At 44.5% G+C, this 25,970-nt stretch overlaps 1 protein-coding gene across 9 annotated transcripts in view; it reads left to right on the top strand.

Moving 5' to 3' along the window:
* The window catches only part of AUTS2 (activator of transcription and developmental regulator AUTS2), a 1,132,674-nt gene that overhangs the window by 1,012,114 nt on the left and 94,590 nt on the right, over nt 1-25,970 (top strand). For all 9 annotated transcript variants that reach the window (XM_075904276.1, XM_075904280.1, XM_075904277.1 and 6 more), the window contains one exon: nt 18,342-18,390. In XM_075904276.1, the coding sequence (XP_075760391.1) occupies nt 18,342-18,390 (49 nt within the window). The remainder of the gene's footprint in view (nt 1-18,341; nt 18,391-25,970) is intronic.

Below are 25,970 nucleotides of genomic sequence, written 5' to 3'. Positions count from 1 at the left end.
ATCCTGCCAATCTAGACATTCTTTTCCGAAAATGCTTTTAATGGAAAACTTTTCCGTTGAAAGCCTTTCCGGAAAATCATGCCAGTGTAGACGTAGCCATCCTGTTTAAGGTTCTTTGGGTGAGGCAGAGGCTTGTCACAACGGGGAGGAGACAGTGCTGGAGAGCACATCTTCTTTATAGGATGCTCCCTGCCTAGCCTGGTTGATTTCTTTCTACCACAAGCAGCACTGAATCCTTCTTTTTATACCTTATGAGAATGGGTGTGGAATGCTGGGATGCTGTCGAGTAAGAGAATGCAGTGGGTGGGGAGATTTTACAGGAGAGGAAGGAAGTGCTTGTTAAGGCTGGGCATCAGATCCGAGTTCAATTCCTGGCTCAGAACAGACGCCCCGCTGACACTGGGCAAGTCGCTTCATCTCTGTGTTTCGTAAATGGGAAATATAATAATCCTTTCTCCCCATCCTGTCTGGTCTACTTAAATTGTAAAGCCAGGGAAATTCTCTTCCTGTGTGTTTGCACAGTACCTAACTCCGTGGAGCCACTAAAAACATGCAATACAGACGATAATAATAATAAGCGTGCTGTTGAGGGGAAAGAGGGAAATATCAGCTGCTTGGATGACATTAGGTTCCTGAAAAAAATACAGCCTGACTGCCCCTAGGAAAGTCACCCATTGTGAGCTCACAACCCCTGTCCTTTTGAGAAAACCTGATCTCTGCTGATTCTTTATGCACAGGAAGAGACTTTCCCACACGTGTTTGTCTCTCCTCTCTCTCTTTTTACCCCTTCCTCTTAGATACAGCTAGAAAATCCCTCTTTATTAACAGAGCAGGCAAAAGATATAAACTAGGCGAGTGGCAGGTTTGCATTTATCCTTATAAGGCACATCAGCAGTAAATGTGGGTTTCTGGTAGACTTATTTATTAAAGCATTATCCACTGCAAAGGAAATATAGCCAGTGTTATTTTCAAGCTCAGTGAACTCAAGAATGTATTTGTGAGCCTTCCAGTTATTATGACATCATTGTATAAAGGCAAGAACGGGGACTTTGCAATGTCAGGCAGCTTTCCTGTCAATGTTAATTTACTGTCTTTCTGAGAACCAGATCCTAAACACTTGAAGTCTTAACATCATTTCAGCTCTTAAGTAAAACTAAAGAAGTCTTTTCATCTTTCCATTAACTGGCGGCTACTTAAGTAGATCACAAGCTTTATGCTGCTTTGTCTGAGCTAGGAGAGAAACTTTAATTGTTCCTGTCTTCCTAGTGTAGGTATTGATTAATAGAATGTATTAGAAAAGATCTTGGCTTACTTTTTGCACCATCAAACAAGTCCTTAATGACTGTATTACTCTGCAAATGGCATCACTTTAAAGCACTGGTTTGAGCCTCTTTGTACTTTCCTTTCATTGAGGGCTTTTTTCCCCCATCCTGTTATGAACAGTAAAGTTTCACCTGCACTGTAGGATTCAGGAAATTGTGGGGTGGGAAGGATCCAAATGGCTCCGGGTTTGGGAGTGCCAAATTCAGCCTGTAGTTGGCAGCAGTCATGCCTATGGATATCCCTGGGCAAAATTGCGTTTTACATGTTGGGTGTAAACTGAGAGGCCGTAAATGCTAAAATCTGAGTCACTTGTGTTGCATTAGCATTTGGCTATGCAAATAAACGGGACTTATGTGCCAAATGGGAAAAGGAGGAAATGTTAGAAAAAGTAACTAACAGGCGCATGCATAGTAAATACACTTCCCTGCCTCCTCATTTTATTATATTCCCCATTTTATTTTACACCCTTTTGTTAGTTGCCTTTTTTGCTACATTTTCCTTCCCTCTCACCCTTCCCAAATGAGGTACGCTTGTTTTACATGCTCGCTGAATGGCAAATCAGTGCCAGATTTACCACTTCCTTTCAGGTCTATACAATGTCATCAGGTTTAAAGCAGAACTCCTCTGATTATTTCAATTGGGAGTCCTGCTTGAAGACCTATTGTACGCACTGTCTAGTCCCAATGCGCAATTTATGCCACTCGGTGTCATTGTGAAATGTGGCTTGCGTGAGAGTTTACATCCGGGTGACTATTTTAGATTTAGACCAATTGAGGAGCGAGAGGTGTCCCACAGTTGTTATGATCTGACAGTAGTTTGGTGCTTTTGTTCTAATTCCCATTGGAAAAGCATCTGCATCTCTTTACTCCTCCAGCTAGTCTTGGTACCCTAAGCCAACAAGGGCTTGTCTAGCTTGAGGTTACCTCTCTGGCGCAAAGCACTTAGTAATCTTGTACGTTTTGAAGGAAGACTTTCGCTGTTTTATAATGGAAATAATGGGAGTGCCCTCTCCACGACAGAAGTGTGCATAGAAATAAGAATAATATTTGGCTCCTATCTAATGCTTTTATCCACAGGTCTCAATGATAGGGAAACTGAGGCACACAGAGAGAAAGTGATTTGCTCAATGTCACAAGCATGGGAAAGTGACACAGCCAGGAACAGACCCCGATTTTCATTTCAGTGCTACACCACACTGCCTCCTAGATAGATGCATCTTTGTCAAACCCAATCTTTTGGGTGTAATTGTTGTAAGACCTCTGAATAGTAAACACACCATTGTGTAGCATAGAAGATGCCTGGATGAAACTAGGGGAGAGGAATCAAGAAATGCATTGGTTAAAATAGCCAGAAAGGGTCCCTTATTCTCTTTCTCGTCTTGTTCTCTTCACATTCTCAAATGTTCATCTCTCTCTCTCTCTTTTTCATCTTACCTAAGGGCAATGACTGACAGACTAATATATGTCTAGCTACGTGTCTTAGAAATCAAAAGGAAGGTGCTGTCAGAATCGCTTGTCAGAAAATGAGATTAGGCGCACTTGTCATTTGCTGAGGATTGCAGTGTTTCAGAGATAAGGTTGCATTTAATGAGTGTAAAAAGCCTCCTTGTGAAAAAGTGGGTGGTGTAGGGGAGAGAGAATGATTACTTTTCTGGTGTCAGCTGAGTGCTTTATCATAAAACTTGATACCGCGGCACCCTGGTAGGCACTGATAATGGTTGCTGGGGCTATTGCACCTCTCCAGTTCCTCTGCAACTTCAAAAGTGATGACTTGTTACCTGCTTTTAAACTCTTCTTGGATGTTGAAACCCGCGATCCTAAGGGAAAGAAGCAAAAGCATGTACAGTATGTTTTAAAGACAGACCTGTGAAAACACACAGCGTAATGGAAATGTGCTAAATGTATAGCCACTTTCCCTAGCAAACTAAAAAGAATACTCAGTGGGTTTCAAGTGAAATATGGAACTTGTCTGACAAGTGAAGGATAACTAATGAGAAACAGAGCTGTATCCCACTGAAACCAATTGTGTTTTGTTATGGAAAATATGTACCAAGCCTTTTTTTTTTCATTTGTTGGTTCTTCTAAAGGTGCCATAATAACTCCTCTTATGTGTGGTGTAATACAGCTTTGCTCAGATGCATCTCAGTTATTTGAATTCTGCAGAAGTTATTATGCTGCGTACTGGATATGATCACACTGTACATGAATATTTTAGATGGATGTTTTGTTCATTAGGGTAATGGTCATTCTTTTGCCAAGGTAGCTGGCTTCTACACAGTGCACAGACACCAAATGTACAGCTTTATTGTCTATAATGTCAGATCAAAAGATGAAGTAACAGTCAAAGTTGAAATTTATCTGATCAGTGAAAGAGCTCAAACAGTTGCCACATGTTTTTGTAATAATATTTCTTTGTCAAGCGTACCATTTTTAAAGTGATCCATGAAAGCTGGAATTTATGTCTTCTAGTCTTCTTGCCAAATTGGGCATGATTTTCATTATTGTGCTCACATGTTAGAAAATGAAAGAAATGACTCAGTTGGTTCCCGGTGCTGACTCAGCATTCTCTTGTCTAAAAATGGTCTGATTAACAGAGTGCAGGATTACAGCACACAGTGATAGCTGCTTTATTGTATCTTGAGAGATGCTCTTACCCTGTCCATGGAGCAGACTGGGACAGATATTGAATACATGAACTAAGATATTCGTAAACATTTTTTTAAACTGGTCTTTTAGTTTCAGCACTAAGGCTATGTCTAGACTGCAGGCTTCTTTCGAAAGAGGCTCTTTCGAAAGCATCTTTCGAAAGAGCCTCTTTCAAAAGATCGCGTCTAGACTGCAGGCGGATCTTTCGAAAGAGAAATCCGCTTTTTCGAAAGAGAGCACCCAGCGAGTCTGGATGCTCTCTTTCGAAGACGGCCTCTTTACATTGAAGAACGCCTTCTTTCGAAAGAGGAACTTTCGAAAGAAGGCGTTCTTCCTCGTAAATTGAGGTTTACCGCCATCGAAAGAAAAGCCGCGTTCTTTCGAAATAATTTCGAAAGAACGCGGCTTGAGTCTGGACGCAGGGGAAGTTTTTTCGGGAAAAGGCTACTTTTCCCGAAAAAACCCCTGAGTCTGGACACGGCCTAGATGGCAACTGGAAAATGAGTGATAGATAATGCTCGGAGTGTAATTTTTTTATGAGTGGTTCATTTATAAAACCTGCTCACATCGGAGTTGGTGGGGAAGGAGGATTTCAATGAAATCTTTTTACAACAAGAGAGGATTTTACAAATTTACATTAATTAAACTATGCAAACATCTAGTTTAAAAGCCACAACAAAGTCTCAAACCTGTGGAGTTAGGTAAATAGTATTTTGTACTATCTTTAGTAAAAGATAATGTTAACCACAAGAAAGCACATAAAAGAGATGGGGGGCCGTGTATATTCTCTGCCTGGAGAATTATAGCTAGGAAAATTTGGCAATTTTTGTTTTCCATAACCGGAGGAAAAGAAGGACTATGTCTGCCTTCCTTCCAGCCTAAATATGTGACTATATTTGGAGACGTTTGGGAGGGAAGTGGGGAAGCGATAATAGGACAGGGAAGGTTCCTTTCCCAGACTGTTGATGGTTTGGGGACAGAATCCATCATCCCTGAAATCAGTGGACAGCACTCAGTAGAGAATCAAGCCCTTCGGAAGGGGGAGGAGAAGAAAGCTCTGCTGTTCAGCCCAGCCTCGCTTTTATGCTTTGTTTCCATTTGAAACCCAAATCATAAAACTGCCTGCAGAGTGACTGCCTTGCCGATGCGGCTCCTATAAATGAGAATTCCAGCTTTTATGCTAATTCAGTTTCAGGTCTCTTTGAACCTGCAGTTTATGGGCCTCTGCTTAAAACGGCAATCTGTTCTGCATAAAAGAAGGGATTACAAAGTGTTTTGAGTTCTGCCCATGCAGCAGAAAAATAATAAATACATAAAAGTTGCACTGTCATTAATGCTTCCCTGCGAAAGTTTTCTGCTTTGCCAAATTGCAGACTTTTCTTGAATTTCGATCTCATTCTGCAGCATTATAGGTCAGCTCTGTTGCTTTTTAGTTGCTGCTGTCAGGACTGTACATTTTGCATAGCATTTTCCCCATCGTCTCTTAGGATAAAGACCGTTTTCCTCTCCCTATGCCCCAAAAGGCAAGCCAGCTTCCCTTTCATCTAATGCCAAGAGCCCACCTGGTGGGAGGAGGCAGTAGCTTACCTTGTAAGCCGAGAGTAGGGTGGATTCAATTCCCATGGCAAAATCCAGCTTGTTTTTTATTGCCACCTTTTAATGTTTAAAAGAGCTATAATTTTGTCTGTGATCGCACTCTTCTAGATCGTTACTAGGGACAGACTTATTTTGTAAAACGTCACATTATCTTCAGGTTCTGGCTCTTTGGGACATTATGCCATCCGACTAGCTGTGTGGAGCCATTTCTTAAAAACATTGATAGCTCCATCAATTTTTTCCTCATAAAGCCCCTCCACTTCTCATATTCCTTACCAGGTACAATTATGTATTTTTTCAAAGCATTATTAAGGAATGTATAGGGTATCATCACATTCACAATTCAGACACTGTAATGCCTTTTGAAAAGATAAGCCATGGCGAGGAACCATAAAAGCTTCCAGTTTCCAACAGAATACTCAAGTATTGGAATATCCAATTTTCACATGGCCAGGAAAAAAAGCTGTGCTGCTTTCCAGGTGAGAGAATGCTTGCCATGAATGATTTAATACGATATAATCTGCCATAAATTCAAAATTCATTTGCACGTTGCTACAGAGACGGGTAATTCTACTTTGGAACTACTGCACAGTTTGGAAGCAAAGCAGTTCACATACTGCTCAGCAATTGGGCTGTTTCAAGTCCTCCTAACTAACTTCCATTGGACCTAGATACCTCCAGGCATCTTTAAAACAAGCCAAAAAATTCAGAGGTCCGTTCTGACACAAGTTCATTGGCTCTCATCAGATGGCTGTAGGCCAGTGCCGCTGTAGAAACCGTGATAGCATTGTCAGAGACCACAGATAGATTAAAATAGAATTTGGGCAAGGTCCCACCTGGGCAAGGGACAGAAATGTCTTAAAACTGAGTCAATCCAGATTTGTATTCAATAGAAAGGATTGGTATAATTGAAAACCTACTCTTCTGAGACCATAAGCCTGATCCAAAGCCCTCTGAAATCAATGTTTTTTTCTTTGTTGTTGATTTCAGTAGGCTTTAGGTGAAGCCCTAAGATCCGACCATTTCATTCTAAAGATTAAAGTGCACATGCAAGGTGCTGGCAGGAAAAATTGAGCCCAGTACAGCTGTACAGAACATGTAGCATGCCCACTGCCCTGACAATCTACCGTTGGGAGAGGAGAGCCACGAGTACTCAAATTTCCGGTTTGACCCGAGCTAACACAATTGAAAAGTTTTGTTCAGAGAAGGTACATTTGCTAAACAAGTACACACTGACTTGTCCACATGGAACTTTCAAATGTGTTCAAATATGTTAGCTAGCTTCCTCTAATTTTACATCTTCCATCCTACACCAGGCCTTACGGTCCATCCAGTCCTTGGATACTTTGCTTATACAGGCAGTCCCCGACTTATGCGGATCCGACTTATGTTGGATCCACACTTACGAACGGGGCTTTCTCGCCCCGGAGCTTGAAGGCAGCGGTCAGCCACCTCGACCTCCAGGGTGAGAAAAGCTGCTCCCAGTGCCCCTGGTCTGCTGCGGACCGTCTCCAGCAGACCAGGGGCACCGGGAGCAAAGCCGCAGCGGGTCCTGCGCCAGAGCAAAGCCTCAGAGGCGAGGCACTCCACCGCTGCGGCTTTGCTCCCCGTGTCCCTGGTCTGCTGAGGGGTGGGGAGGGTGCAGCTAGTGTGCCCCCCTCCCCCAGCAGACCAGGCTTTTGTTGTGGACCCTGGGGCAGAGCAGCTGGGGTGCTGCCAGTTGGTCCCGCAGCGCCGCTCTGGGCACTACTGGACCAACCCTGCAGCACCCCAGCTGCTCTGCCCCAGGCGTCCTGATTCAGCCGCTGCTGGTCAGTTTCAGCAGCGGCTGAATCAGGACGCCTGGGGCAAAGCAGCTGGGGTGCTGCTGGGTTGGTCCAGTAGCGCCGAGCAGCGGCGCTACTGGAGCAACCCAGCAGCACCCCAGCTGCTCTGCCCCAGGCGTCCCTAAGTCAGCCGTTGCTGAAACTGACCAGCGCTGACAACAGGAAGCCCGAGGCAGAGTTGCTCTGCCCCGGGCTTCCTGGAATCAGTGGCTGATCAGTTTCAGCAGCAGCTGACTTGGGGTTCTTAAGTTGAATCTGTATGTAAGTCAGAACTGGCAGTCAGTTTCAGCAGCGGCTGAATCTGGACGCCAGTTCCGACTTACATACAGATTCAACTTAAGAACAAACCTACAGTCCCTATCTTGTACGTAACCCGGGGACTGCCTGTAGTGCTCACAAATGCTCTATTTTAAAATATGTTTGTAATGGGGACACCAGTCTACTAAGAAGCGGACTCGGGCCACCAACTTATTTCATTTAGCTCATGAAAGAGCCATTAGATAGTAAAGACTTTAGGTCGTTATCCAGCTCAGCTGAACTTAACCAAGTAGCTAGAAGTGAAATATGGTGCAGTAAAAAGTTAAGAAATCACGTAATCCACTCCATTGCCAATGCAAGATTGTCATGTACAACATGTATGTATGAGGAGCTTCAAAAAGCTGTAAAATACTGAGGGCCGGCTTCTGTTCACAGCTATAGTGGAGTGACTCTGGTGTACATCAGAATTTGACCATGCAACTCACTGATCCTATCCTGAAGGATTAGAATATCTCACAGATTACCTAAAGAACACCCTGGGGCTGTGTCTAGACTGGCAAGTTTTTCTGCAAAAGCAGCTGCTTTTGTGGAAAAACTTCCCAGCTGTCTACACTGGCCACTTGAATTTCCGCAAGAACACTGACTTCCTACTGCCTGAAATCAGTGCTTCTTGCGGAAATACCATGCTGCTCCCATTCGGGCAAAAGTCCTTTTGCGCAAAGTTTTTGCGCAAAAGGGCCAGTGTAGACAGCTCAGATTTGTTTTGCGCAAAAAAGCCCCGATCGCAAAAATGCAGAAAAGCGTCCTGCCAATCTAGACGCTCTTTTCCGCAAATGCTTTTAACGGAAAACTTTTCCGTTAAAAGCATTTGCGGAAAATCATGCCAGTCTAGATGTAGCCCCTCTGTTTAAGAGCCATTTAATAATCCATCCCTCTGCTATATTTATAGCTACTGTGTTTAGATGGATCTGTCACTATGAATATATTATTATTATACTATTAGTACTGTTTGTATAGTTGTCGTGCACATTCCCACTTAGTTGTCCCAGCAGAAACCCGGGGGCATGTAGTGTATCTGAAATATGAAATCTCGGGAAATGCACAGAAATAATTTTGGTGGGAAAGTCATCTCTGGTGGATCAGAAATTGAGGGATGTCTGCATAAAACCCTACAATCATTTATCAGAAACTGGTAGGAAGGCTTTTCCTAAGTAGTTGAAATAGGTTGCATGGCCTAGTCCCTTTCTACAGTTTACATTTTGGGAATCAACAGCTTTGTTCATATAACCAAATTTCCCACGCAAAGCCCATTGGTACTAAGGGCAACATTGTCACTGACTTCTGTAGGCTTTGGATCAGGGCCCTGGAGTCTTAGGCCAGCGTGTGTCTGTTTCCAGTGAGTCTGATAAAGCGTGGCAGAAGGTGTACAAGGAGTCTTCAGCAACCACACTCACTATGGATAACAGTTCTAAGGGAAGGGGCAGAGTGCGTGGGCCTATCTGATCCTTAGGGCTGTTAGATATCATGTACTTGAATATCCGTGTAACCGCACCTAATAATATTGGTTACATGATTATTCGATGGTTCCGGGGGACGGGGGCGGAAGCCAGTGCGCTCTGGCCCCACTCCCAGGGAGCCTCCTGACACCCCACGCTGAGGCCCCTTTATCAGAGGCAGCAGTGCAAAGTGGCAGGTGGGAGCCAGTCTGTGAGGGGAGCCAATTTAAAAATTGGCTGCCTCTATAGGAAGCAGCCAGGGCAGGGGAAGGCGGCTCCGTGGGACCCAATATGTGTGGGAAGCTGTACCCGTTCCCACCTGTCCCCCTCACCCTCCACACTGCTGCCTCTCTATCAGAGGGATCTGGTGCTCTGTGGGATCTGGGGTTTGAGGACAGCAGGCTTAAAAGCTGGCTCCGCATGGGGGGCGGGGGAAAGCAGGTATTTGACAGGATTAACTGAGAAGCACAGAGGTATCCGTAAACATTGACGCCCCTACTGACCCTGCTAACACCACACATCAGCTCACACAGCTGAGAAAATGAGAATTCCTCCAAGGCTCCTGCTAGGTTCCCTCCCACACATCCGCTTCATCGGCCATTTGGACCTTTACAATGTAGACTTGCTGGACACAAGCCTGGTAAACGGTCGTTAATCCTGAGACGCCACTGGACTCCATTATGTCATTGATCCCCATGTTCCTTTCTAAATGTGTGTTGGCGTGATACACAAGCTACTGCCTGTCGGGTCTATATAATCTTCTGATTAGACTTCCACTCAAGAGATGTTATGAACTCATTGCAGAAGTCAAAATATAGCTAGACAGTGTCCTTGGAAACTTACTCGTCATATGCACCCGCATAATACAAGAACCTACTCAGAGCTCAGTGGCGAAAGTCACACCTGACCTGCCCCTCATCCTGCTGATGGTGGGGGAGCAGAGGGGGCAATTGCCCCGGGGCCTGGCACGTCACAAGGGCCCAGGGTTCAATGGTGGCTGCCACTTGCACTGCAGCAGAGGTGGTGACTGGAATGCTGGGCTCTTTAAATTGCCACCGGAGTCCCATGTAGTGCACTCCCGCTGGCCTTGAGGGCTGGCTGCCTCCAGCCCTGCCCCGCCCCTTCTTCCCAAGGCCCCGCCCCTTCTGGGAGCATGGAGCCGTCTCCCCCACAACGTGCACAGGAGTCCAGCAATTCTATTCCCCCCCCCGCTGTCCCTGCATGGGTGTATTGGGAAGGGGTGTATGTATAATCCTTCCTCCTCTCCCTTCCCCATCAACATACATGAGTAGGAGGCAGCTACAATTTACTTTTCAGCACCACTCAGGCTGCTTTCAGTGCTCACCATCCCTAGATGCTGAAGGGATAACCAGGGATGCTAGCTAGAGCAGTGGTTCTCAAGCAGGGGTACGCATATCCCTGGGGGTACACAGAGGCCTTCCATGGGGTACATCAACATGTGTGTCATTTCACAACAGGCTCACATAAAAAGTACTAGTGAAGTCAGTACAAAGTAAAATTTCATGCAGACATTGACTTGATTCCACTGCTGTTTATTCGATACGCTGAAATGGAAGGATGTTACTTATATTCCAAATTATTTATTTTATAATTGTACAGTAAAAAGGAGATCACAAGCAATTTCTCACCAGTTTTGTATTTTTATGTCTGATTTTGTAAGCAAGTTGTTTTAAAATGAGGTGAAACTTGGGGGATATGCAAGACCAATCCGATTCCTACAAGGGGGTACAGTCATCTGGAAAGGCTAAGAACCAATGAGCTACAGAAACTCCCCATGGTAGCCATGAAACATGATATATTCCTCTCAGCATCTCCCCTTCTTCCCATCTCCAGCGCAGCAAACTTTATAGGAGTCTGGGAGTCGTGTGAGTGAATAGCTACAGATATAATAATAATAATAATAATAATGAGGCATTTGGTTTTATTTTTGCTGTGGATCTAACCATGTCTCTGGCGGGGGAGGAGGGTACAGTGACTAGTTTAATAAATATAGTTCCTGGTGGTGCTAAACAGTTGGTGTTGGAACTGAACTAGCAGGAGTCTGTGCAAAAACAAAAGAATCCCTGCCGTGTCTGGTTAATCTCAAGGACCAAAGTGTCTCAGTTCTAGGGAACAAAGGGAGGACTCAACTATCTGATAAGCATATGCTTTCCCCTTCTTTGCTGCCTCTGTGTCAGAGGCAGCGGGGAGGGAGGGGCGCAGAGCAGGAGCCAGTGCTGGGGGGAGCTGGCTTAAAAGCTGGTTCCCCCCAGCTCCGTCTCTGCAGGGTTGGGGGGTTGGGCAGAGCTGCAGCGTCCTGGAGCTGGTGTGAGCCTGGATTGTTCAGTCCCAGCTCGTGCCAACCCTGGGATGCTGCAGTTCTGCATTTTAAATGTAGTTAGAGTTTGTTGGGCTCCAAAATGTGGAGCCGCAGTGGGATTAGCTCCCAGGGCTGGCACAAGCTGGGACTAAGCACCGTCCTGCTATCCCTGCTGTGGCGCTGCAGTTAAAATGGAATAGGAGCCGGGTTGCTGCATGCCCAGCTCCTGCTGCATTTAAACTCCCGAGCTGCAACGTTGTAGTAAGTGCCTCTCCCCCATCTCATCGACTAATCGAGTAGTCGATGGAAATACCATCGACTACTCGATTAGCTGATTCACCGCAATTTAGCATCCGTACTCAGTGGTTACCCAAAAATCGAGGCACTCAAAATGTATCAACCCTCGAGAATTCTGGGTTTAATTTTTAAAACCAAATGATATATTTCTCCTAGCCTTAGGGATAAAAACGTCTAGTCCTTTCTTCAGTATGTTAGTGCATGTATGGTTCCATTTCTAGCATCGTTTCTTGTGCAGAGGTGCAAAAGCTGTAGCAAATCGACATTTACCTTCAGCTGCAATCTTAACTGTCAAGGGCATAACCACCGATGGGCTCACTTGACCCACCGCTGAAACGTAGCCAGCTGTGGAGTGGCAGGAGCTGCTGGTAGCAGCCCTGCACACCAGGTTAGGATGAGAGGTATCAAATACCTTTTCCTACTTGAAATTCTGGAGTGCTATAGGTAGTAAGGCAAACGGGGAACTCCAAGGTGGGTGTTGACAGGACAGTAGCAATAAGATTCCTACATTTGCTGAAAGTGCCATGTGATCCTTAATGAGCTCTAGTGATCAGGGCCTTGGTTTTATAACTCTACTGAAACATGCACAGATGTTGTGCCTGATATGAAGTAGGGATGTGAACGACGAGTCAACACGCTAATCAACTAGTTGCTTCCCTCCCCTCTCCTCCACTTGCTGCCTCTATCAGAAAGAGGAGGAGGGGCTTCAAAGTGGTGCTGCCGCTTGAAATTCCGCGTGGAAGTCCCCAGCTGGCCCGGGCTACACGCTGTGTTTCAAATTGGCAGTGCAACGTGGAGCCCGGGGTCAGGTGACGCGGGCTCCCCCTGGTGTATCAGAGCAGCAGCGCCGTGTGGAGCCTGGGGTCAGCTGGGCACTGACCAGCTCCATGTAGTGCTGCCGCTTTGAAACACCTCAGGGAGCATCAACTATTCAATTAGCCAGTTGATCCAAATCTTACATCCCTAATGTGAACTGGAAAAGCAAAAGCTGTTGGGTGAGCATCTGCCTGGGCCTGCAACTGTCCCCTGGCATTCGAGCCCTGGAGCCGGTGCAGCCGTCCCAGTACCATACTCTCTTGTATCAAATCCAGCTTCACTTACCCCAGAAACACAGTCACCAGGGTACCAGAGATATGCAACAGCCCATCGCTCATGGGAGCTGCTTCTGGTCCTAGTGTGGGACAGCACAGCCACAGGACTGGTAACTACTGCTTTGCACTAAACGCTGGAGCCCAGAGCAGTTGAGCAGCTGGGTCAGGTTTGTGCAATGTAGCACTGTAGGGGAGTGGGTGCGTTTAAGCAGAATGGGAAAAGACAGGATGGACAGACTGGATGTAGGGGGGAGGAGGGAGGACAGGCCGGAGTTAGGATAGATTGTTGGCAGGGGAGGGAGGCAAAGGTCCCAGGTAGGACAGGCTGGAGGCGGGGGAGGGAGCAGAGGCCCGGGGTAGGACAGGCTGGAGGCGGGGGAGGGGGCAGAGGCCCGGGGTAGGACAGGCTGGAGGCGGGGCAGAGGCGCGGGGTAGGACAGGCTGGAGGCGGGGGAGGGGGGCAGAGGCGCGGGGTAGGTCAGACTGGAGGCGCAGCGGGGCAGGGGCGCAGAGGTCAGGCCGGGGCGCGGGAGGCCAGGCAGCGGGGCGGCCGGCGGGGGCCGGCGGCGGGGCGGGGACGCGGGGGAGGCGGGCGGGGACGCGGGGGGAGGAGCAGCGCGGGGTGGGAAGTCCCTCTCGGCGAGCGGCGGAGTCTCCGAGCGTGGAGCGCTCCCGGCTAGACGCGGCGGGCCGGGGCGCACTCGGAGCGGTGCCTATGCGGCCAGGCACCGGGCGCCCGTCGGGAGCAGCTCGGGCGCCTGTTTCGTGCAGCGCAGCCGCCCCGGGATTACAGGGCGCGCGGCCGCGCGGAGGGGCGTCGGGCCGGGATCTCGCCCCCGATGGAATTCACTTGAGCCCGGCCGCCGGGAGCCGCTTTGTCTCCGCAGCGGGGGCCCGAGCCCAGTGACTTCGATCCGCGAACCCGCCGCCCGGCTCCAGCCGCAGCCCCCGGAGCGCGGGCGAGGCCGGCCGGGGGGTCCTTGCGGCTCCGGCCCGGGGCGCAGGGTGGGGAGGCGCCGCGGCCGCACATGGTTTTCTTTGTCCTGCCGTAGCCGCCCGCGGGGACCGTCTTGCGGGAGCGGGGCCGCTCTCCGGCGGGGATGGCTGCGGGGCCCCCGCCCGGGCGGGACGGGCCCCTGACGGATTAGTTCGGGCGCCGCGTGGAGACTTGGCCGAGCCGCGCTGGATCCCAGGTGGCTGGAGACCAGGACGCGCGTCCAGCGGGAACTTGGGGCTGTCAGCGGCGCGTTGCCCTTCGCCATCAGGTAAAAGCCCCGCGCCCCTTGGCGTCTCCTGGGCCCCCGCGCCGCGGGGGGTTCCACCGGGCTGGGCTCTGGCAGCCTGGGGGGGGGGGAGTGTTTTGCCGGCGCTTGGCGCTATTGGGGTCGCTGCCGCCCGTCCGTGGGGTGCAGATGGCTCCGTGGGGGGGGGGGGGGGTGGGGCGGCTGGAGGGGTCCTCTGGCCGCGACGCTGTCCCCAGCAGGATGTGGCTCGCTCCGGGACGGGGCTCCGGGGGGGGCTGGGCAGCTTCGCTCCGGTCTGGCTCGAGAGCTTTTCGGTGCCCCACAAAGGCGCTGAGGAGGGAAGGAAGGGACGGCGAAGCCCCCTCGCTCGGGGATCCCTGCGGGGGAGTCCCTCGCCAAACAAGCTCCATGCTTTGGTGCGCCCGGGGCGCACGCAGTTGGGGAGGAGGGGGGGGGGGGTTGCACTTGGGCTGGGTTCGGCCTGGCGGCTCTCTGGGTCCGGCCCCAGAGGGGCAGCTGGGGGCAGGTCGGAGGGGCCTGGGTGTTCCGCCCCATTGTTTGTTCTAGAGCCTGCGGCTCGTCCCCCACTGTTGACATTGGGCGGAGTGACCGTGGGCGAGAGCGCGCGGGGAAGGTGATGGAAGGAGAGGGCATGAAGCGGAAGGGGGGCAGGTGCCCCTAGTTCTGGGGACCACAGCTGGCAACCGACCGCACCGCGGGGAGCGGGGGTGCAAAGGCGCCTTCTGAACCCCAGAGTGCGGGGCTTCGCTGCCCACGTTGCGGTGCGGATCCGTTTCCATGCCCCTAGCTTGGCGGGGGAGGTGGCGTGCAAGGGGAGAGCATTGCAGGTGTGTCCCGGTGCAGTCCAAGTGGCCCGATGCGGAGCTGTCTCAGCCCATCACCGCATCTCGGGGTTCCGGGGCGGGGGGCACAGGTGCGCGGGGTGCCGAGCTCGACAGTCTCGCCTGGGAGAGTTGGAGGTTTTGCAAGCCAAGACGGCGCCCAGCCTCGCGGTCTGGGCAGGAACTATTTTAGAAACCCTCGCCCTGCATGCCAGTCAGTTCCTAGACGGGATAGAAGATTATTCTGCGGGTCAGGAGCTAGCCCAGCGACCGCTCGTTTTCATCGTTCGTTTTGTAAAAGACCAGGCTGTGCTTGCTAAGCAAAGTACAAAGAGCGAGCGAGCGAGAGTTGTTTATAATCCGCTTCCGCATCATTCCTCACACAGTCCAAGGCAGGCTAGAGGATGATGTTCAAAAGGAAAAAAATACATTGTAGTAGCATAGATTGTATATAGAACATGCACCAACACGGGTTTCCAGACATGTGATGACACTACTCAAGTAGGTCTCCAGCAGTGGACATGATTTAGATGATGGTGAACTAATACACATTTTCTCTTGTCTCATGGAAAGGAAATCTCAAATATCCAAAAAGCCAGTCTCCATTACTTAAAAAATCAAGATCTGAAACACTTCCTCAAATCATTAGACAATAAAGTAAAAACATTGTCATTTGCTGCTAGTAGATTTTCATTGTCTATGTGCAAGAGATTTTAAGTCAAGTACAGAGACAGACGTATTTTAGTGATTTTTTTTCATTCGTGTTTAATGTTGTTTTGAAAACATTTGGTTTTTATTAGCTATAGGTGCCATTTAATTGGGCTAATTAATAATTGAATAAAATAAAGAAAAGAAAGCAATAATTGTGTAGGAATTAGTTAATTATTGGACCAAGGTTTGGTGGTAATAATTGGGTTTTTTTTTACTATTGTCTACTTTGCTGTTAATCTTAATGAAGGTTTCATATTTAAAAACAAAAGTTCTGTCTAGCTGTTGGAGTTAACCAGGTGACTGCTGATTATTTGCATACATTGTTGGGTTTGTTGTTGTTTTGTTTTTCTTTTAATGTGTAAGTTGTTACTGGCACATTGAACTATGCAGTTATTAAGGCAAAAGAAGCATTCACTTTCCAGCAGCCTTTGTCTTTGTAAAATTATTTTCTTTAAGTTATTGGGTAGCGGTGCTAATAATCACATCTGTAATTTAAAGTTTAAAGGTTGTTCATGCAGAATATATTAAACCTAGGTTTAACTAATGTCACACACAGGCTTTTCAGTGGTGTTTCTTAAAGTGTTTTGCAATGGACAGAAAAAAATTTCACCTGTAAATTCTGAACATGGGGGAAAACAGTCTCCCCTCCCCCCCCACAAATATATCAAGCTTTAGAAAAAATCTTTCCCCCTTTTTCCATTGTTTCCGGAGAGGGGGAGAGGGGAAGGCAGAGAAAGCAATCAGGAAGCACACATATTTTCAAGGATCTTTTGTTTCAAAATGCTGGAATAAAATAATTTCTAAAGCTATAAGCAGTCATTGCCAATAAAAGTAATTAAACCTTGATTTTTTTCAAAAGCGAATGATTTGGGAAGAGCCTGACTTTTAAGGGGAAACTGAATTTAGAAAGGCGGTAGCAGATGAGATCCAGCCTGAAAGGCTATTATTTTTAATCAAAGAACAGGATGATTGGCATGGTTATGAAAGCATGGAGAAATCTCCTAATTTGTTGCAATAATGTCCAACTGCTCTTTAAAATACATGGCTTCCTTGATCTCTTCAATTTATACTTTATTCCCATATTTTCATTAATTTAAAGAAGGGCATCGCTAAATAATAAATCCAGTGTTTACAAGGTATTTAATCAGAAAGAAGTATCCTAGCCCAGCTTTTAAATAATACATCGAGCAGTAATCTGGTCAAATCCATTTAGAATTCTGGGAGCGAACTTAGCAGTTCTTAATAAATAAAAATACAGGTGTAAAAAGGTACCTTAATTTGATGTTCAATGAATGTATACTTGCATGTGTTATTACATTACAGTTCATTGTATATAAACTGATATATGAATGTGTGCGTGTATATATATCAGTTTCTATATACTGTATTGTAATATAATATACGTTCAATACATTTATTTTCGTAGACATAACTTAAGAAATTACTTCCTGATTTAAGTGTGTGTGAGTGTTTGTTAATAAAAAGTATTTGCTTTCCAAATACAGGATGCTTTTAAGCTGTGTTCACTGAATCCAAATGGAAAACAATGCTGTATTAGAGCCAAAGACCAAGAAGCTAAACATATTTTACAAATGTTACAGTCGTATTTTGTGCTCTCAATAGAATATTTTGTTAATAAGCACATTTCATTTTATAAAATATCAATTATCCCCCAAAATGTTGAATCTGAAATAGTGTTACACTTTAATAGCTTCTACATATATTTTGTAAATTCGTGTATAATACAGATGTAGGCTCAGATGTGTGGTATGTGTGTGTGTGGTGTGTGTACACCCACATATGTACACACATGAACAACAGAGATGTAAACTTGAACTTTTCAGTTTTAGGGAAATAAGATGAGGATAAGAATAACCTCTCTTTATTATCGGGATTTTTCCCTTTCCTGACTTGTTAATATTTTGCCATTGGAGCAGAGGTGCGCAGTTATTTTACGTGAAATATATAAATAAAGTTTCAGTTTTATTGATAAAAAATATTAGCCTACTGATATGAAAATTATTACAATAATTCAGAATAGGTATTTTTTAAGAAAAAGCAAAGATAACGCAGGCATGATGGGGAATAATACAAAATAGTGATCAGTTTATGCAGAGAGTCTTGTCTAGATTATTTTGACCAAGGTGAAGCCAATGCTGAGATATTTCTTTTAAAGGTTAATAATGTCTCGTTTAATAAACAGAGCATTATAGAAATTCATAGAAGCACTGGCCTAAGTTTGAAATGCTAAAAATGAGAAAGGTCAATACTCTGGGTCTTAGAAGAAATGTTTTAAAAACAAAGGAACCCACAGAACTGCAAACACATGAGACTGCAATGAGTAATTCAAAATTATGGTGTCTGTCCTAAGCTGCAAAATGATTGTCAGAACAAGTTGGGTTGCGTGTATCATTATACAAAAATATATTTTGTGTGCAGCTAATATGTTGAATAAGGAATAATTTTTTAAATGTATTAAATAGAATCTTTCCAAATCAATTGCTGCACTGCAGGACAGTGAAACACAGCCAAATAGCACCATCTTATGGATGTTTTTTTTTTCTGGAGCTGCAGCTTTCATCAGCTTTCTTGTTTTGTCAAACTGTTTTGGTTTTTCTAAGGGATATAAATATACGTACACATTTTTTAATAATATGTATAATATGTACCTTCTTTTTCATTGGTGTTTCAGGCATCTGATGCCAGCTCCGAAAAACTATTCAACACCGTTACAAATAAAGGTAAGACTGCAATCCCCATCACAAGCATATTTTTTCCACATGCATTTCTTTTCATGGTAATTTCAATGAGAGAGAAAATGTAACTTGTCTTTCAGGAATGTAGCAATCAGCTTGTTAGTGCTTTTTATGTTTCCCTTGGTTTCAGACATGTTCTATATGCTTCATAATTGCTTTGCAAAAGCAATATAAAATAAAGACTTTAAATAATGCATTGCCTGCCCAGTCAGAATTAATTTAAATAACAATATTAGGGAATAGTTTATTTTACAAATGGCTTTAATTTAAGTTCATTTAAATAACTGTAACAGTTTTCAAAATGTTTTAGCATGATTGTTACTCATCAGCTACATGATAGACATGGAATTATGAATAGCCAATTTGTACTGCTGACAGTAATAACCAGCCAGCATTTAGTATTCACAGGATAATAGTAATAAACCATGGCTTGCTGTGCAGTATGCTTTCTGTAAAGTTAATAAACGATATAGAGGGCCACATTTAAATATGCAATATCCCATTCATTTCTCCCAAACAGCAATGTAAAGAGAGAGTAGCTAATGATTTAACAGTACATTAAAGGAATACTTGCCTTAAATCCGTGTCAGTGGGTTTCTGTGCAGTGCTTATTTGAAGCAGCATTGTTGAAAATAATGTGGGGGTGCTTTTCTTCTTGGGGGCAGGGCGGGGGAGAGGGACTTGAATCCCTGACTGTGCCAAGGTGTATAATTCAAAAGCTTGAAATTACATAAACTGTTTGATCTTTTCTCCCCCTCCTCCCACTATAACACCTGTTTAGTGGCAGTGCATGCCAATTGCTTAGTAAGAAGGTGTGCTTTCAGCTCTAATCTCATACTGTCTTAAATTATAATTTCATTGGAGCGCTGGAACAAGGTTTCAGTGGAAAATACAGGCTTGACTAAATTGAAATGTAAGCCTTTTCTGTTGTCTAGGTGAATATTTTGGATGGTGACTTATACTGTGTGTTTCTCACATTGAGCTTTTTTGGGTATGGTTGGCTGGTTTGTTGTTTTGGTTTGTCCTGGTAGATCATTTTTAAATTAGAAAAATGCCACATCTTGCCAATTGCTGTCTCTTTTGATTCCATGGAGCTGAGGGTGGCGGGTTGTAGCTGTGGGCGTTACATAGCCCATTATATTGGGGATTCCCATGCTGATATACTACTTCTGAAAATTACTTTGATGCATATTGAATTATATCTCTTTTAATTGCCTTATGGATCAGCATTCCCTTTTTATGTATTAACATCCTTTTGAAGTACATTCTGAGGGTTTTTTTAAAAAAAATTTGGTTGAAATAAGTTCTCCCACTTAGAAAATGTATATTTTCTATTCTGTTTAAATTTGAATTTGCAGCCCTTCTTCCCCACCCCCACCCTTGAAAAAAATAGGTCACCAAAAAAAGGAAGACTTGTGTGTTCAGGGACCCAAAGCCCCCAAACTACATGTGACTGCATCTTTATTTTGCTAATTTGCTGTAAAAAGCCTTGGAATTTGAGTAGTCCTTTCTTGAGATGGAGCCAGAATAGAATAGAAGCCAATCCAGTGAATCAACATTCCTGACTGATAGCCTGTAACTAGGCTGAAGGGATCTCTACAATTGAAGGATGAAAAGTGATTGATGAAGACTAGGCCCCTGTTCCTCTTCCTTTCGTTTTCTTTCTCGAATCAAACACATTGCCCACATTCTTATTTTTGTTTACTTACCCAGTTTGATTTGTGGCATCTATTTGGTTGTGAATAACCTTGCTTGACAGGGAGCCTTTTCTTCTGAGGTACTTTTCTTTGGTGATTTAGTTCCCTTGAAAGGATTAGGGTTTCTTTGTGTAGCCTAAAATCAACATAGGCTTTTCTAAGCTTTTCTTGGGAAACCATACACAAATAAGCTTTTTAGTTGATGGTAGATTATTCCTTTGCCCCTTATTTCCATCAAAATGGCATCTTTCTTTTCTCCTCCTGAGTTTCCCCTTCAAGCCATATGCTAATTCCTGTTGGCAACATGAATGACGGGGGAGAATCAGTATAAATCCAGGTGCTGAAAAACTAGGCTGACTGGTTGTATTTTGTTTTTCCCCTCCCCCCCCCCCCCCCCCCCATCCCCTGGAGAGAGAGATTAAGGGGAAAAGGGTAGAAAAAGTATAGGGGACAGTTTTGTTAAAGGGATTAATGTTCAAATAGCTAAATATCAGGAAAAGCATCTCAGAAAGTTCCATTATTGAAAGATAATGTCAGTAATTGCTTCCAGACAGGTGCAGGGATTCTCATTATGGGTTGTGGTTTGTTGTTAGTCTGTCCTCTGAGTGTCTGTTGGATGGATGGTTGACTAGGCTGTCAAAGAACTGTCAGTTTGATGCATTTCAAGTTCAAGTTCTCTTTTTTTCCAAAGTGGGCTGTTTGCTTTAAAGCCAGCTCTTTCCCTGTGTTGTCCAGTGTTCCTTTTGCCAGAAGCAATAAAAATCAGTCTAAGAAAGGTTAAATTTGCATTTGGTAAACCACGTCGAAACTCTTCAAAGCCCTTGGCTGATTGAGCAGTCTGACAAAGTATGGCAAACTGACAAGCATACATCCCTGGCCTGCCTCTCAAATATCCCTCAATGTTATCAACATACCACATAAAGGTGGTATTCTCGTATCTTCATTGGTTTAAAATTATTTGCATCAGAAACAAAAGATTGTTGACACTGATGCTTCAGAAAAAGTTATTTGCACAAAAGAAATGCCCCCCCCCCCAACTTTGCATTTTCATTCTTAATTTGTTGTGCCGTTCATTTTAGGTTTTTGTCATATACATTATATTACCCTTTCTTATCATGTTAGCTATTGTGTTACAGTAGCACCTACAGACCTAAAATTTTAGGACCCAATTCTGCTAATCTCTGTGCAGACACACAACAAGACATGGTCTCTCCTACAAAAAGCTTAGGGCAAAATTTTCAAGCCACTCAGAGGCTTAGTTGTAAGTTTCATGGAAAGACACTGGGACATTGAGTGCCTTTGACAATAGGATTTAAGTTTCTAAGGTATTTAGACACTTCATCACCTACTGGGGAGTTAGATGCCTAAGTAGTAGATGCTTTTGAAAATGTTACAGTCAAAATAAGCAAGACAGTCAAAGGGTACAGGAAAGGAAGTGCCATTTTGGAAATAGGAATCAGAAGTATAGAGAGATTAAATGATTTCCTCAAAGGCATACAACAAGTCTGGTTGAACTATGGTTTGAACTCAGATTTTCGGAGTCCAAGTCCAACGGATTAGCCGCGAGACCTGTTTCCTCATTTGGAATTTGCCACACTGTGAGGTATGTCCATGATTAGATTGACAGATCTCCTAGCTGATTTCAATCAGTATGTCTTGAGTATAAAAATCAGTCACTGGGTGTGCCCATAGGTGTTTTAAAAGGACATATCAACTTTCCTTTGAGTTGGAAAGCATCAACATTCACATCATTAAGCCTGGCCCAGGTACTCAAGGTTGTTAACCAAATTTTGTAATTTCCCAGAGTAATGAAGTTCTTCCTTTATCTTTTGATAACAGACACTGTTCAAAGTCAAAGTTGTGGAGCAAGCAATTTCTCCTACTGCCTCTGTGTTGTATGTTAACCCCTCTGCCCAGAAAACTGACTTTCCTGAAGGGGAAAAAAGTGATTCTCAAGCTGTTAAAGTTTTATTCTGTACACTATACTGGAATTTCCTTTGATCAGGGTCCCAGTTAGGCTGTTACAGCTTTTTATGTTCAAATTGTTTACAGGATGTTCATGTAAACTTTATGAATCCATCTGCCTTAGTGCCAAAGCCAGCTGTCAGGGAAATATTTAGCTTCTCAGCCTGAAGTAGAGAGAGGGGTGTGGGTTGCCAGTTGTCTGTGATGGCTCAAATGCTGCTTTTGGCAAAGCCTGGCTTTTTTAGGTTGTTCTGGAGAGATACTGTCCTCCAGAAAATCCGTTCTTGATCCCTATCTGTCTGTTTGGTAGATCATTTCTTCCAGATTCCCTGCCACATCTGTCTTTGCAAACAGGCAGGAAAGTGAAACAGACAAATACTTTTCTTCCCTGATCCAATTCACAGGAATTGCTATGATGGAAGAGAGGGGCTTCTCTCTCTCCAGGTAAACTAAGTAGAATTCACCACTGCATATAAAAACATGCTCATGCTCTCAACATACCTAAGTATTGCAGAAAACTACGGTACTTTCCCAACCCTCCATAGTGGCCAGGCACATAACCCTGCCTCTGCCTTTTACTCTCTCAGGAGCCTAGAAGTTTCAGAGGAAGTAGCCATGTTAGTCTGTAACAGAAACCCCCACCTGTAAAAAATAATAAATAGTCTTGCAGCACCTTAGAGAGTAACAGTAACACCTCCCCCGCCCCAACCTACTCACTCACCCACCACCTTCTCCTTGGTTGCCACCTTCACATTTTAGTGCTTCTCACTCTGCATGTCTAACAGTGGGTGGGAGCGTGTGTTCCCAGCCTGCTACTTCTGCGCTACTTGTGCAGTGGCTCTGCTGCCCTTGGAAACTAACCAGCTGGCTAGAGAAGCCCAGGAATTATTGAACTGCAAGAGCAGCAACCTGCCTGGATTCGTTGTCTTTGTGCTTCTGAAGGGGGCTCACTCCTTAAATGAGACTATGACCAAGGTATGTCTCCAAAGGGGAGTTTGTAACTTGAGTCCATGGGCTTTGGATCCCAAAGGAGCCTGATGCAGAATTAAAAGGCAAATTCATTTGGCAGGCCCCAACCTAGACATTAAATGTTGCCATCCAGCCAGGGAGAGGCTAGGCTGAAAAAAATCACAAACTATTGGATGAAGCTGGCTGTTTTGAAGACCCCAGTATGCTTGCAACGAGGCAGTGCTTCCAAGTGGACTAGAAGAAAGGCTGCTTTGCTTCCATGTAATCCCACAGTTTAATAAAAAAGTGTGGGGGGGAGGGGTGCTTGCCTTTTGCTCTAATTCCTAGATGAGAGAATTAGTTATTTTGCGTGCTGAAGGCTTTATCTGAACACAAAGCTTGTTGTACAGTGTCACATCTGGAAGCACATTTTGCACCACTGCATGCAAGATGCACTGCCAGCTGTTTACATGGTGGATGGTTCTGGTGCCCTTAGTGAGGGAGCATAGTTTCCCATTTACATCTGTATGCCATCTTCACAGTCTCCTCTGCACAATTGCACTTTCTCCTCACCCTTTCTCCACAGCTCCAGGTGCTAGAGGCAGGAGAGTGAATCAGGGCTGCCAGTTGTAGAAGAGACAGTAGCTATAATCAGCTATAATTTTTCAAATTAAGTATTAAAATACAGGTACCTGTGAGCAATTATATTTTTATTGGAGTGCCGAAATTATAATTGGCAAATGTACTTTTGAGAGGCCTTGCCCATTTTTACTTGGAGTTTAATATAACTATCTGCTGCTCCACAGTGGATCCTGTTCCTTTAAGAATTTATTTGAAACTGTTGATTTTAGCAAAGTCAAACTAATCCACTATCAGTGAGCAAAACGGTAATGTTTACTAAAGCATAATTTTATCTGTTCTGGCTCCAGGATTTATTTTGTAGATTAAGCTCTATTTGATTTTCTCAGACTTATCAGCATTGCGCTGTAAAATAACAAGCCACAAAAATCAAGTCAAAATAAGATTAAAACTTCTTTGGAATAGAGTGTTTTGATTACAGAGTTTCTGACATGAGCTGCTTCTAGATTAATGGAGTCCAACTTGGGCTCTGGAACGATATTTCAGAAATGAAAAGCGCTGCCGGCCTCCTGGATCTAGACTATTGTTAGTCCTGCCACTGTAATAAACCGTTGTTTTCTCTGAAAAAATGTATGTTTATTTAACTAGGTCTCTTTTTGCTTCACAATCTGGATTCTATTCAGTCAGTTACCACTCCAATTAACTAACAATTATTTAACATTAACAGTAATTACAGACGCCAGTTAAGCGCCTACAGATGTCAACTGTTAGCTTTGTACCTAATCACTCAATGAAATGGAGAAAGTTCAACAAACATCAATTAGCCAAGCAATTAGTATGAGTTAGGAAAGAGCATGTTATCATGTGTGAGCTGATTCAATTTATTTTATTTTGTCAGTAAAACACACACACACACAGACAAGCAGCAATAAATTATTGAGATTAGATAAAGCTGTATTGTTTTGTTGTTTACATGAGATTTTTCCTCCTCCTTTTTTCCTTACACAAGTTAAATATGCCTTACCATGTGTTTGTTATCTTAACAAATACATTTCATTCGATTGGAAAAGCACAATAATGTTCTTTTAAGACTGCAAACTAGACACTGTAGGCCCAGATTTTCACACGTATTTAGACTCCTAACTAGTATTGAAATCAGTGCAAGTTAGGAGCCTGTATACCTTTGGAAGACCTGGGCATATGAGCCTGACTCGACCCACTTTCATCAGTTTTACACTCACATGAGCTGCTCACCTCAATGAAATTACTCCTCTTTTACACATATAAAGCTGCAACGCATGTGTGAGTTAAGAAAACACTGACCAATATTAATTGATTCCCCCACTGTATTTCCTTTACGTTTATGTATATTTTAAATACTAGCATGTAATTAAACCAGTTCATTTTAAGTAAATAACCTGGGCCCAACTTGCAGTCTACTGTGTAGACTTCTTTTGCCACTTCTTGAGCAAAGATCACTCTCTTTGGCATCCAGGTGTCCTCCTCCTGCAAATATACAGTTGATCTGCTGTTTGTTAGAGGCACTGGGGAGTGAGGTAGTATCTTTTACTGGTCTGTGAAAGAGAAAAGCTATATAGAGCTCTTCTTCATCTGCCTTCTCTCTCTCATATCCTGGGACCAGCACAACTACAAAGAATACTGCAAACAGCTATTTGTTACTGATTAGGGCATAACATCTCCTCTAACTGTACTACGCTTCCATGCTGTGTCCTGTTCAAAAGTACTGATTAGGAATGGACCCTAACTTAGCTTTATCTGTACAGTCTAGTTCATATGGGGGAAAACAGCTTGGCTACGTCTACACTGGCATGATTTTCCGGAAATGCTTAAAACGGAACAGTTTTCCATTATAAGTATTTCCGGAAAAAGCACGTCTACATTGGCAGGATGCTTTTCCGGAAAAGCACTTTTTCTGGAAAAGCATCCATGCCAATGTAGACGCGCTTTTCCGCAAAAAAGCCCCGATCGTCATTTTCGCGATCGGGGCTTTTTTGTGGAAAAGAAATCTGTGCTGTCTACACTGGCCCTTTTCCAGAACAGTTTTCTGGAAAAGGTCTTTTGCCCGAACAGGAGCAGCACAGTTTTTCCAGATAAGCAGTGATGATTTTACAGTAGATCGTCAGTGCTTTTCCAGAAATTCAAGGGGTCAGTGTAGACAGCTGGCAAGTTATTCCGGAAAAGCGACTGATTTTCCGGAATAAGTGGCCAGTGTAGACACAGCCCTCATGTCTAGTGACTAACCTGACTCATTACTGAGCAACCTAATAATTAAAATTCTTTTCAACAGTGCTCTACTTGATAAATGGCTTTTGTCTGGCATGGAGGTACAATAGGACTTTCTCCAAAGGTCCCTTG

This window comes from Pelodiscus sinensis, chromosome 21 (assembly GCF_049634645.1).
Source record: "Pelodiscus sinensis isolate JC-2024 chromosome 21, ASM4963464v1, whole genome shotgun sequence".
NCBI lineage: Eukaryota > Metazoa > Chordata > Testudines > Trionychidae > Pelodiscus > Pelodiscus sinensis.
The sequence above is the reverse complement of the archived record's forward strand: the minus strand, read 5'-3'. Positions and strand labels throughout refer to the sequence as shown.